At 39.5% G+C, this 13,561-nt stretch overlaps 2 protein-coding genes across 5 annotated transcripts; one reads left to right on the plus strand and one right to left on the minus strand.

The window, feature by feature from the left end:
* Positions 1-147: 147 nt before the first annotated feature.
* denr (density-regulated protein) lies at positions 148-4,944 on the minus strand. 2 transcript variants are annotated; one of them, XM_030436008.1, is made up of 8 exons: positions 4,774-4,944; positions 3,956-4,056; positions 3,838-3,857; positions 3,629-3,716; positions 2,444-2,533; positions 1,738-1,854; positions 1,490-1,629; positions 148-470 (listed from the first exon to the last, which is right to left on the minus strand). In XM_030436008.1, the coding sequence occupies exons 2-8, from the start codon at positions 4,044-4,046 to the stop codon at positions 426-428; spliced, it is 591 nt and encodes a 196-aa protein (XP_030291868.1). In that variant the 5' UTR covers positions 4,047-4,056; positions 4,774-4,944; the 3' UTR covers positions 148-425. The 2 variants fall into 2 exon arrangements, with proteins under 2 accessions (XP_030291868.1, XP_030291869.1); XM_030436009.1 differs by having other exon boundaries at positions 4,644-4,944.
* ccdc62 (coiled-coil domain containing 62) lies at positions 4,163-13,511 on the plus strand. Of its 3 annotated transcripts, none has more exons than XM_030436006.1 (13): positions 4,163-4,294; positions 6,929-6,969; positions 7,047-7,193; positions 8,234-8,426; positions 8,829-8,995; positions 9,158-9,259; positions 9,388-9,559; positions 10,097-10,198; positions 10,914-11,002; positions 11,837-11,937; positions 12,235-12,373; positions 12,612-12,803; positions 12,948-13,511. In XM_030436006.1, the coding sequence occupies exons 3-13, from the start codon at positions 7,104-7,106 to the stop codon at positions 13,005-13,007; spliced, it is 1,407 nt and encodes a 468-aa protein (XP_030291866.1). In that variant the 5' UTR covers positions 4,163-4,294; positions 6,929-6,969; positions 7,047-7,103; the 3' UTR covers positions 13,008-13,511. The 3 variants fall into 3 exon arrangements, with proteins under 3 accessions (XP_030291866.1, XP_030291865.1, XP_030291864.1); XM_030436005.1 differs by lacking the exon at positions 4,163-4,294 and adding an exon at positions 6,373-6,816 and having other exon boundaries at positions 12,615-12,803; XM_030436004.1 differs by lacking the exon at positions 4,163-4,294 and adding an exon at positions 6,374-6,816.
* The last annotated feature ends 50 nt before the right edge of the window (positions 13,512-13,561 follow it).

Here is a 13,561-nt window from a genome sequence, read left to right on the forward strand (position 1 = left end):
TGAAAAACAAAGTAACCTGCGGCCATTTAACTCCGATAAAGGAGGCGACTACGACAAATCATAACCCTGAAAAAGAAATCATTTTTAATGTTTTTTCAGCCAAAAAAACAAAACAAAAAAAAGAAGCTTGGAAAGAAGACGTGAGTGTACAGGCCAGAGGGAGACTGAAATTTATTAGCCTACAGTTTGCTTGAGTGAAGAACATTTGGGAGGGATTCACGTCATACCACACCTTTGGCAAACGAGAGAAAGCAGCTACCAACTAAAAAAAAAAACAAAAGAAAAAAACGCCAAGTGAGTGGCCAAGTCCGCAGCTTCTTATGAACAGTAAATAAAATAGGTATAAAATGACTTAATGTGTACATTTGGCCGGGTTATCGCTGTTACAGGTCACATCCATTTCAGTAAAAGTGCATATTTGGTCTTCACTTCTTGACTTCGCCCAGATCGTCGATGCTGTCGTCATCCACCTACGAGAGGGAGAAACACAGACACCGGACTCAGTAATGATTTACATAACTTTCTGCGTCAACAGATCCAATGATAGGACCAGAACCCTGCACCAAAGCCTGATATATCGTCTTCCTCTGAGCCACAGAGCTCCATCGTTGTCCAAAAACTATTAAAAACACATGCTGACAAGTTCCTTCATCACCACGAACACACACACACACACACACCGCCCTGCTGCAACATACACTCACTAGAGCACCAAATGTTGATTTATCCACAGCTGAAAATAGTTCCCAATAAATACACTATTATCTCCTGTTTATTAAAGGATCAGTTCACCCAGAAATAAAACACTGAAGGCGCCCGTCAACATAATGGGGTTTTTCTTTAAGGCAGAAAAGTTCTGGCAGCGCGCTCGGGAACGCTGAGATGAAGAGCTCATGTGTGAAGACAAAAAAAACCTCCAACAATATCCTGACAGCCACCACTGTGTGATCAACACTGCCCCTCTGTGGTTTACTGTCCATTTGTTTATCATCTGACATCAGAGATCTACACCAGATCCACAGGAGACAGAAATTTGCTGAGTATTACGGCGCAGTAGCGACTATGGCGTCACCAGCGCCTTTCTGACAAGATAGGAAAGTAAAAGAAAGAATAGAGCGCTCTGAGAGAAGACGCTGGGGCTGTTGCTTCTCTGCAGGCTGTTGCTGACACTCAACTATAAAAAGACTCTCACCACTTTTTACAACAAGTCCACAGCTACATGAGCAGTTTTAGGAGAATGCTTCAACCCTGTTTTACTACGAAAGTCACTTCATCCAACTTTCCATCAGCAAAGATAATTAGATAACGACTCAATTTTCATTTTTGGGTGAACTTATCCTTTCTTGGCAGTAATTAAGCCAAATCCCTCGTCTCCTCAGGCCAACTATCTTTATTTTTTAACATCACTGTGCGGGTAAAAAAGAAAATGAAGTTGAGGGAAGAAGAGAAACCATTTAAAGAAAAAGGATAAAGCTCAAGACAAACTCACCTCGGGCCACTTCTCTTGAATGACGTCGATTATGTCGTCTGTAAAATCTCCCTGAATGATTATTTCATCCTCTGCTGTTACTGAGGCACCACAAGAGAATTTCTGGGCAAAGAATCGCTGAGCCTCTTTAAGTTCGATGTCTGCAGGAGTCAACACAGAATTTATGTTGAGAACAAAACACAGAGAGAAAGAGAGAGCGAGAGAGAGAATGCAGCGAAGTTGACAAAAATAAAACACCAGATTCTTACCAAATGTTGCCAGGCCACACACCCGTGTCACATATTTTTTCTTGGCTCTTGGGATTTTTGCTATCGAGACTTTTTGAGGCACCGTCTTCTTTTTCTGTCTGATCTGACCTCTCCCACCTTGAAAAGATGCAACAAATTTAAGTATTTAATGGTGTCGATTAAATAAAAAAAAAAACATGCCAACATTAACCAATAAAGCTACATCTTCAAACTAAGTTATAACCCTAAAGATTGTGATTAAAGCTGTATAAAGTTACTGCTCACGCTAACACAACATTTCCTGTTCATGCCAGTTCATATTAAACACGGTAAACTTGGCTTTTAATGTGAAACTGTCAAAGGAAGGCCAGTTTATTTATCACAGAAGTTTCTGTTCATCAAGAATGTGACTACAAAACAGGATTAAACTGTTATTTTCAGAAGTTTTTGATAGCACATCAGTTTGAAACATTTCAGGGAGCGATGGAACGAGCTGCAATGTTACATTTTTATAAAATGTCCTAACTTGATTCTCCAAACAGATTCAAAATATGTCACAAACCAGTCACCTACCCAGACTGAAATCTTAGGGATTGTAACTTAAAACAAGCTAAAGATGTTTGTTGTGACACCTAAAAATCATATTTGAATGTATATCAAGCAACACAATGACCTAAAAAACACCTCAAAAAATATGTAAAAATCGTTCTAGTTTTTAAAACCTCACCTCTCTTCTGTTTCTTTCTCTCCTCGTCCTCGCCTGCAGCAGGAGCTTCTCCAGTGCCGGATTCCTGCTTGGGTGCATTCGCTGCCGGGCCAGTGGGACAGAAGGAGACGAGGAACATATCAAAACCAGTCCAGCAACAAAACACTCAACTGTGAATGACTACATCGACATCATCACCTGAAAAGACTTTAGCTCATTATGAAGCCATTTCATTTGTAACAATAATGACATTACAGGGTTCAGTTCAAAACGTAGACATCCAAACATTTGTGTTTGGATTATTATTGTTATATTATTTGAAATCTAAATTGATATGCAGCAGAGCTCAACAGGTCAGATTCAAACCCTCAACTCCACCAACTGAGCTGCTGGAGCTTTCCAGTGAGACTCCCTGATATTTATCGAGCTTTTTTGGGTCCTTTAACTTTTTAACCTGTAATTTGTGTTGAAATTAGAAATCTATGACTGTTTGATGAAGCTGTTACAGTCCAACTAAATCACTGGAGGTTAGCAAACAATACACAGTTCTAACACATTGAAATCTAACTGTCTTCACCCGTTCACTCATAAATCAAATATCCAATATTTTTATTGTAGTCTAATATTGTTTCAATCCACAGAGTTCCCAAAGATACCAAATATGAGGCTGTGTTCTTAAAATGATTCAGAGGAAATCTACTGTAGTAAACGTCTATTTGATGGAATGAACTCAGTGTAAACATCACGTAGCTTCAAGAAGACTTGGAACAAGATGATACAGAGCAAACATACTTTACAATACTGCCAGTGAATGTGGAATAATATTTTTGACATATTATGTTATGGGGGTAAACACGTCACATTATGTGAACATCAAGAAAAAGTGACTATATACTTTTTCTTGGTCCAGAAGGAAATATTAACACTGAAAACAATCGTGAAAGAGAAAAATATTTGTTGATTCGACGACCTAACAAGCTCAGGCATGAATGCAACAAGTCAACAAAAGCAATTTTACTTTGTATTATCAGCTGTAATTTCTTAATCAGCCGATAACCGATCGTGTAAATGTTCCTTTATTGGACTGAGAACGTATCTGTCCGATGTAAATATCGTGCGCCCATCGTTTGAAGGAAGGCATGTAGAGATTTGGGAAATTTAAGAAATGAATGAATGTCGTCGTCGAAAATCTTTAATGGCACTCACCACCAACAGTCATCCTGGCAAAAACATCTGGGAAGTTCTTCTCAAGCCAATGCCTACATTTGGCCGGCTCAGGCATGTACTCACAATACTGCAGATGCAAAAGAGTGTGGATTCAAATTACACCATGAATACAAGCTGAAATATCTGAAATGGTATGTTGTGAGTGAGGTGGGTCACACAGCAGAATGTGTTTGATCGTAAACTCTTACCTCTGTCGGCAGAGAGCACACTGCAGAGGGAAGAAACATCACATCGTCACATTTTGGAAAGGGCACCAAAGTAAAACTCGTGAAGATGTCGGGCTGAGTTAAATGTAATATACTTTACCTCCACAGTAGAGAACTTTCAGTGGGTACTTTGAATCAGGGTCCAGTGTCCCATGATCTGAAGAACCAGATTCCATCTCAGTAGTAGCCATCACAAATTATCTAGAGTTGAGACAAAAACATGTATAAAAATTAATGCACAGGTCACATATGAGTTAAAAAATAAAGTCTGGACAAAAGCCTGAAGATTCCAGTCCACATCCAAACCTACAGACCGGTGACGAAACGCCTCTAGACCTGTTTTCATCAGACTCCAGTGTGGGCATGAGTGAACAAGGCTCCTGCCAATATTTCATCATGCTAGCCTGCCCGGCCAGCACTCAGCACTGAACAGATCCGGGTGAGCAGCTAGCTAACATCATGACACAGACTTATGTGAACTGAAATAGTCCACACGTCGGTCCCACGGGGGCTATTTTAATACTCAACTGCAGACCTTTTACTAGCTGGCTGAACAGCATCAAAGAAGTCAGCAAAACTAGCTTTAGCTGGCTAACACATGCGGCTGTTTCACAGTGGGTGCGCTCTTAAAACAGACCGTTAAGCTACAATGCTTCCTATAATGTCTGTGATTTTTAAATGTCACGGTTAGCCCGGCCACTACCACAGTGGAGATAAATACTAGCAGCTGAGAAAATATCGCCGAAATGAGTTTCAGCGGTTTCATTCATCAGGTAACGTTGACTCACCCAGCTGTCACCGTCAGCACCTCAGTTTAGTGGGCTTTAGCTTAGCTTAGCTAACTCGGCTAGCTAACGCACCGCTATCTTAGCAGGCTGAATAACTGACTGAAGACAGATGAAATGTCGAGATACGTACCCCGCTAAATATACTCTTAAAACTGATGTCTGTCCAGTAAATCCACTCGCATTATTACCGTTAGTTGGACTTTTGGAAAATCATTCTTATTGAATAAGGTTTAGTTGGCGTACTTTGAGCACGCCTAGTGTCGCCTCTTGTTTGAGTGGTTGAAGAGGCTGATACGTAGTGATGACGCGCATCAGCGCCCCTGGTGGCCGGAGGACGGACACACACCTGAGGACTGTACACATATGGGCATGATCCATACTTTCTTAACCCTCATATTTCACCTTAAAAACGGTTTATCTTGCCTTGTTCGGTGTCATTTTTTTCAGCACAACCTCACTTATGTGACTGTACAGTAATTTTTCCATTTTGACATACTGTAATAACACAATGGACCTAAGATCACACAAAAAATATAAAATCCGAGAAGGAAAAAGTGTGATTTTTTACTGTGAAAACCACAAATATGCTTTATGAACCATTTTTATAACTTATAGTGCAAATATAGATTGTTGTTTGCTAAAATTGTACATATGTTTTTTGAAATTTACAAAGTTAAATGTAACTATTTACATTTAAATGCAGGCAATGCCTCAGACTCAGGTCTGCCTGCTCCACATTCAGCTGTCTCCTCAGTGTTTGACACACAAAACAAAAAAACGACTACACCCTACATAACACACTAACTATACAATCCAAACACAGTAAATGTCACAGATGTCTTAACTCTCAAAACTCGCTTTAAACTTTATTTATATAGTGCCTTTAAAACAGATTTTCCAAAGTGCTTTGACAATCAAGCAAAAGCAGAAAACTCTGGAAGACAATAATACAGAATAAACACTCAAACACAAGGAAGTTGAGTCCAAGGTGAAGTTAAAACAACAAGGCAGAACAGAAAACACAAAACACAACACAAAAAGTACATGAATAAAAGTGATAAAACAGGCAAAATCACAGAAAAGGGAAAGAGAGAGAAGGAATAAAAAAGAAATAAATAGAAGTATAAAAAAATAAAGGTGAAGATGTTTGTAATTCTTTTTCTTTTAGATTTCAACCTGAGCTATTAATATGTCTGTAATACACAGTGTATATTACAGACAGACAGCAAAAACTGTTGTACGTTATGTGCCTCATAATAAAACTTAATCCTCATGGTGTATTTATAAAAGATTATAAAGATAATCAAAAGTTGCCTGAAGACAATCTGATTGCACATATTGAATATGTTCCAATCGAGTGGTAAAAGATAGCTACATTGATTTGAAGTTATATTAAGATTTTACCTTCAAGCTTTATGACAGTAGAAATCACACAACTACATTATTGTTCTTTAAATAATGTGCACTTACAATTCGACTTTTATTTTGAAAATCTGAAAATCCGCTGTATCGCTCCTAGGCTGAGTATTTAAAGGTGTAGTCAAGATGTGCGGAAGTATTAAATTAATTGGGTTAACTTTGAGCTCTCCAAAACTATTTTCATGTGTCTAAACAAAACGTTAGAGTAACACTCATCATATTCTGATAAATATCATTTTGGGAAATCGGTTAAAAGGTTTAGAAAAGAACTGCGGGACGTCCGTTGGCGTGACGTCATTGTCGAATCCTTGTATTTCCTGCCTTGGTCACAAACATTCGAAAAGTTAAACTCTCCTTGCTGGAAGCTAACGTTCGCTAGCAGTTTAAGTTTTAAAGAGACATTTTTATATTCAGTTCTCGATATCTTAATGAGTTTTTGAGTGTGTTGTTACATTATATTCACACTCGAGTTATTCAGCCCGTTTTCCTGACTGTTGATTAACTTTAGACCTACTTTTAGAGAAGATAAATTAAGGTTAGCCTTATTAACTTAAGCTAGCCGATTGACCAACCTCCTAACAGATGCTCCACAACAAGCTCAGTATAAAAACAATGACGGTGACATAACACAGGGAGAGTACTGGAGAGAAAACACAGAGTTTGGTGAAATATTAGTTGGTCATAACTTACTGTTATGATTTGATGGATGGAGTACAGAGACTGCCCCCCTCAGATGGAACAACCTGGTCTGATGGTAAACACACATGATTATTAACTGCAGCAACAACACAGTCGTTAAAGTGCTTTGTTTGAAATGTGTAACAGAAAGTTTAAACCATCCAACTCTCACTTTAACGTTGTTTCAGACACTTCAGCTGAGCTCTGGCACAGCACTCCAGTCAAAACGGTCAGTGACATTCCTCATTTAATCTGCAGTGCATCCACACTGTCTGAAGCACTCACCTTATTCATGCCACTTTTCAGAAAAATGGTCACGCTTCACTGGATGCTGGCCGACCATCTGTGCTAACCAGCTTCACGATGGACAGCAGAGCAAAACAGTGGGCCAAAAATAATTCACCTACTGTCCCTGCAGACACCCTCTGCTCCCCCAGCCCGCAGGACACACAGGTGAGATCACCTGTAGGGCCAAATTGTCATTTAAAGTCAACTAATGTCAAACATTCACTGATTCCTGCTTCTCAACTGTGAGTATTTGAAATAGTAAACTGAACGTCTTCATGTTTGTTGATGGTTGGTGGAACTTAAAGCAATTTGAATATGTAAACTTTGGCTATTGGAAAATGTGATTGGAACATTTTACTGTGCGTTTGTAATAATGGGCTGCAACTGTTTACATTATCGATTAGTAAGTTGATTAATAAATGTCAGAAAGTAGTTAAAGAAAGATTCTATATTCATGAAACCCAAGGTGACAACTTCAGATTACTTTCTCTGTCCATTAAACGCTCCAGAACAAAGAGTCCAAGGCAAAGTAAAGAGAAGTAGCAAATCCTAACAGCCGTAGCAGATAATTCCTCTATCGATGCTTCCTAAGAGACAAATCATTTAATTGCAATTCAAGTTTTCTTCCACAAAAATATGACTTTGAAAACAGGAGTCTTCATTGTGACTTTGATTTAAGCTCCTTTTAAGAAAATTAGACTTTTGAATCTCTTTTCGAACTCATCAAAGTTGGAAAAACCAAAGCAAAAGCTTCAAATAGGAAGGTGACGAAGAGTTTGTTAACAGAATTTAACTGCCAGAATATGAAAATGAACAAAAAGCAGCAGAATTCAAATGAGTCAAATAACTAAACCCAGAATTTTGAGTCAACTCTGATAATTACTTGAACAGATTCTTATATTTACAGTAATTATTTAACAGTTTGGCCCCTTTAATGTGAAATATACTTGTTTACATGCTAAATAAAACTGAGGATTATTTTTCTCACCAAAAAAATAAAATATTAGAACATGGTGAAAGGTCTCCATAATTGAGAATGCCTGAGTATCAAACCAACAGTTCATCGTAACGGAAAAAGGAAACAAGCTGGACTATTATTAAAGTGGTTGATAAAATATCAAATACTTGTTTTTTACTAATTAATACTAATATTATAAATAGACTATGTTTTGGTGATGCGTGTCCCTCTCTGTGTTTTGCAATAGTTTCCTGTGAATGACCTGAGTGGCTCGACCATCCAGAAGCAGAGGAGGGAGCTCCAGCTGCTGATGGCTGAGCTGAAGGACCGGGACCGGGAGCTGAACACCATGGCTGCCTCCCATCACAAGCAGCTTCAGGCCTGGGAACAAGACCGCCAGAGGGTGCTCGCCCTGGAGCACAGGGGTGCCCGTCTGGACGGTAAAGAGACGAGATATAGAAGCTTTTATAGCTTATATAGTTGTAGTTATATTCATAGGTTACAGAGTTTTTAGGTTTTATCAAATCAAATAAACTCAACCAGAGCTGCAACGATTAATCAGTTAATTAATTGGTTCTAAGCTATTAAAAATAGAATTGGGATCATCATTTTTCACTATTTCTAGCATTTCATGGACCAGACACCTAATTGATTAATGGAGAGATTTATCAGTAATTATCATTTGACAAGTTTGGATCAAAATCACTGTCATTGTTTTCGCTCTGGTCTGTTTATATATCAGCTGCACATCGATTCTATCGTCCAGAATCTGATAAAAATGTGTTTGAGTGCTCTCAGTCATAAATCTGTATGACAGGGATTTATTTCTGTTGTTTGCACAGAGGAGCTGCAGAAGCGTAACGAGGTGATCAGAGTCCTGACTAAACGTGTGTGGGTGGTGGAAACCAGGGAGGAGGAGGTCCAGAAGGAGCTCAGCGTCGCCCGACAGCAGCTCTGTGAGCTCCAACAGAAACAGCTGCACATCAGCCAGAAATGTGAAGACTTTGAGGTAAAGTTACAGCATCAGTACACATTTATATCTCACTCACATGTGACCAGAATAAGGCAGAGGAACAGAAACAGGACTGCTCTTTGTTCCCTGATTATTCTTTATTAATTAATCTCACACATTTAATAACGCAGCACCTGACGCGTGTGTTTGGTCTCTTAGGAGAAGAACCAGAGTCTCAGCTCCACGCTCATGGCTCTGTCCAGTCAGGTCGGCTCTCTGCAGGTCAGAGAGGAAGAACTGAGCTCCATGCTGAAACTCAAGGTACACTATCCGACATTTATTCATTTGTGGCTTCCATAAATACTGATTAGGATGCTCTTTAAGTTGTATGTGTGTGTATTCTGATGTCCTGCTGGTGTGTGAATGTGATATTTTTGTATTCCCATCAGAACAAAGATGTGACTGAGGCTTCCGGACACATAGAGGAGCTCACAGGGCGCCTACGAGATCTGGAGACGTCGTTAACGGAGAGTCGCTCACGGGAAAACAAACTCCTGAGAGACCTGGAGGAAAACAAACGACGTTACAGAGAGGCCAAGCATGAGATAACACACCTTAAAGGTACAAAACCTTGAAGATAAAATCGTTTTAAAACTCCAACTCTAGACGTCCTGGCGCTTTTTTTGTTCTTCACTCAGCTACAAATTAATGCATCACCATGAACGCTTCTGAGGATGTTCCTGTTCCTGTTCACATGTGCAGACGGCACTTTGTACCAATGTGTTCGTTTCGAGCACAAAACAGCCTTAAAGTTGAGACACAGAATTACTGGAGCAGATTCACCTGCTTTTTCAGGAGACAGTTATTTTCATAATCAGTTCATTTGCCCTTTATTTTCATGTAAAATACCAAATATGATTTCCCAGACCTCAGGTGGTGTTTTTAAATGTCTTTTCTTCTCAGACAATCCAAAAATGAACAATATATTCAGTTTACTGTTTTATATGACGAAGAAAAACAGCAAATCTGCCTTAATCAAGCTGAAACTTGAGAATGTTGATGTAAACATTCATTAATAGCGATCCATTAATCATCTGTTGACTGTTTCCTGAAGCGAGCGATCATTTCAGCTGTACTTGTGTTTGTGTGTGTCTGCAGAGGAGCTGCAGCAGCAGGTGACTCAGAGCAGCACTCAGAGGGAGGACATGATCCGTCTCAAACAGGAGCTCCAGCTGCTGCGCAGAGATCTGGCTTTATCAGGTACGTTAGACTCATCAGCTCTCAGGCTGTCGGTGCTCATGAACTATTTATCAAGATGAAATATTATATATTGTCACCGTCAGTGTTTTGTGTTGTAAGACTTTATTTTGAGCTGGAGCGTTTAGTCGATCATGAGCTCTTCTTTGTCGTTTCTGACAGTGAATTTAGAGTCTTTGGGGGTTTTGGACTGTTGGCTGGACAAAAGAAGTGATTTGAAATTGTGACGTGAATTTGTCACATTTGTTTGTCATTTTATAGATTAAATGATTAATTGTGCAAATCGATCCATAATAATAATAATCAATTTGATATTTTCCACAGAACTTGGATTCAATTATTGATGTTAGTTCATCGATCTGATTTCATCCTTTTGATCTTCTTGATCCTCTGTGATCCCTGATTCTTTAGAATTTTATCAGCCATTTTATTATTGATTCAAGAGTCAAAATATTAAACAATTATCAGATATGTTGATCAATTACCAGACTGATAATGTCAGCACTGAACTGCACCTTACAGCAGTTAATGTGTGCAGAGAAATTGGAGCCAGTTATAGACTCAGTAGCAGCGATATGTATGAGTGTAATTCTGTTTTCATCTGTGCAGTCTTATTTTCTTGATTCCAATCTGAGCAGTAACCGCTTTCAGACTCCTGCCAGGCTTAAAATAAATAGCTCCTGCTGAGATAACTGCTGCATTTGATGTTTTCCACCAGGAGAGGGAGACAGCTGGAAGGACGAGCTGTTAGAACTGACTCGCTCCAAACAGGAGCGCACCATGTCAGAGCTCCGCTGCCTGCGACAGGTACTGAATCTGCTGATACAAAAAGGTCACATCCAGTTAAAACCTTCCCCGAGCTCCTCAGCATTTCTAGAGATAAAAACAGATCACAGATGAGAGAAAATGTCCGTCCTCATTCTTTGTGCTCACGCTGTTGTTGACGTCAGAGGAGTCTTTCTGGTTTGGCAGCATAGCTCAGAGTGTTCCTGCAGCGACTCCACTGTGGCTCTGGGTCACTGTTCATCACCTGTTTAAAACACCAAGCAGTGACAAGAAAGTTTATTCACATTTAGACATTTTATATACTTTTTTTTCTATCCATGACATTGTTCTTATTTTCTCTCATCTTAATTCTGTAAGAGTGTAAGTCACCCATACAATTAGTACCTGAGTAAAAGTCTTGTATAGTATCTGATATTTATATACTTAAATACCAAAAGTAAAGTAAGGGTACATTTTAATTATATTTACATGTATCAATATACTGTTGATTATGAGTTAACTGATTATCACCTTGAAATTTTCTGACAGAATCAGTGTTTTGTTTTTGTTTTATCTGATGCATTGCCAATAAAATAAATTGTCTTAAAAGTGTTGTACTGTGGCTCTGATGCAGCATGTACTCTGCAAAGTAACTAGTAACTAAAGTTATACAATATTTGCCTCCAAGATGTAGTCAAGTATAAGGTAGTGAGTCTGAGCTATCCATTCATTCTGAAGGATTTTAATTTAAATCCCTTGCCCACATATTACACAACAAACGATGAACATGCTCTCACTGTGACTTTAAGTGTTGGATAGTTTATATCTAATTGTCTGAAATGTAAATAAATAAATACGGATGTGTGTGTTTTACAGGTGTGTGAGAATCAGCGGAACGACCTGCAGCTCTTGCAGTTGAACCTGGAAAGCGCTCGTGAAACTCTTCGAGAGAAGACGAGTCAGGGTTTACCTGGCAGGTGAGCAGTACTGTAGGGCAGGGCTTCTTCATCCTGCAGCTGTAGAGAAGCTAATGGTGCAGTCAGGGAACATTGTGCAGAGTTAACGCAGCACCCCAAGCCAGTTTGTGCACCACCTAACTGAAGATTAGGGCATCAAAACTAAATGACTTCATCTCAGATCTAATGGTTGTAGTTGGTCTCCAGTGGACTTGCATTAGGACCCACAAACTCCCCCTTCAAATGAGTCGCAGTGATTGATCAGGATTTTCAAAAACATAAAATCCAAATGATTTGTTGTCCTCGTTTGTGTCTCAGTCAGGATGAGACGAGATGTTGCTGTCCAGACGAGCGGTCACCTTCATCACTCAGACTGAAGAACACGAGAGTTTTACACGATTCTCTGCGAGGCACATTCAACGGAGACCTGGGAGTCTTCTCAGCTCACATGACAGATGTAAGAGTGAATCGATGAATGTAAACATGTCGACTTGTTGTGAGTTTTGAAGGAGTAGGAGCTGAAGTTTTATCTGGGTTATGTGTCAGACTGTTTCTTTTCACGTGTTCATTACAGTCTGTATGCTAAGCTAAGAAAACTGTCTCCTGTTCAAAGATAAAAGAGTGGTATCGATCTTCTCATCAAAATCTCTATAATGTTGAACTATACAACAGCTGATCTTGTCGTCTCCTGTCAGCAGGGTGATGATCTGCTGTCCAGCAGTTCTCTGCAGCAGCTGCTGGAAGAGTCCAGACAGGTGATCAGCAGCTCGAGACCCCACAGCTCTGTAGTCAACAGCTCTGGGACCACTGACCCCCTTTACGCTCATAAGTGCCAGACACCTCAGCAACACCACCACCAACAACAACCAACTACCCCGACATACAAGGTGGAGTTTCATTCTTCACATCTTTCCTCCTCTGTCTCCACTTGTTTTCACGGGGTGTGGTGGCGTCACAGGTGTGAACTGTTCAGCTGTAGCAGTTTGGGTGTGTTGTGATGAAACAGCTTCTTTTTTTTTGTCCTCCAACAGGCCAGTGAAACTCCACCCAAAGCCTGCCCGCGACACCAGCCAGACATGTGGACGGCCTGACTTTGGCTGAAGCACAGATTCTTTAATTTCTAACTGGAAACTTCAGTATTTACCAAAGTTTTTAATAAATAAATAATTAAATCAGTGTTACTACAGAAACAGAACCTGTCCTCAAACGTAAAGTAAAAGGTTGAACTCTGCTGTCTCTCAGGAAAACAATGAAGTAATGAAAATACAGACTGTCATTACTTTTAACTTTTTATATCTGTTGTATGATTTCTAATATGCATATTATTTGGTGGATAAACATACATTGTGATTGTCTTTTTTTAAACCCTGTGTCAGATCTGTTTAAAGGCTGCATTGTGTGCAGCAGGTGAGATGTGAAACCAGTCCTACAGGGCTGTTGAGTGGTGTGTCCCTGTATTGTCTTTCCAGTTTCACTGCCTACAGATTCACCAGGTGACTCAGAGGAAATGTCGTTTGCTGTTTATAGTTTTTACTTATAATTTGTAACTTTGTGATCTTGTCACTGCATTTGATATAAAAATATTTATATCCAAACCTTTATTTTATTGCCTGATGCTCGCATTTTTATTTAAATAATCCTCCTC

This window comes from Sparus aurata, chromosome 12 (assembly GCF_900880675.1).
Source record: "Sparus aurata chromosome 12, fSpaAur1.1, whole genome shotgun sequence".
In the NCBI taxonomy this organism is placed as follows: domain Eukaryota; kingdom Metazoa; phylum Chordata; class Actinopteri; order Spariformes; family Sparidae; genus Sparus; species Sparus aurata.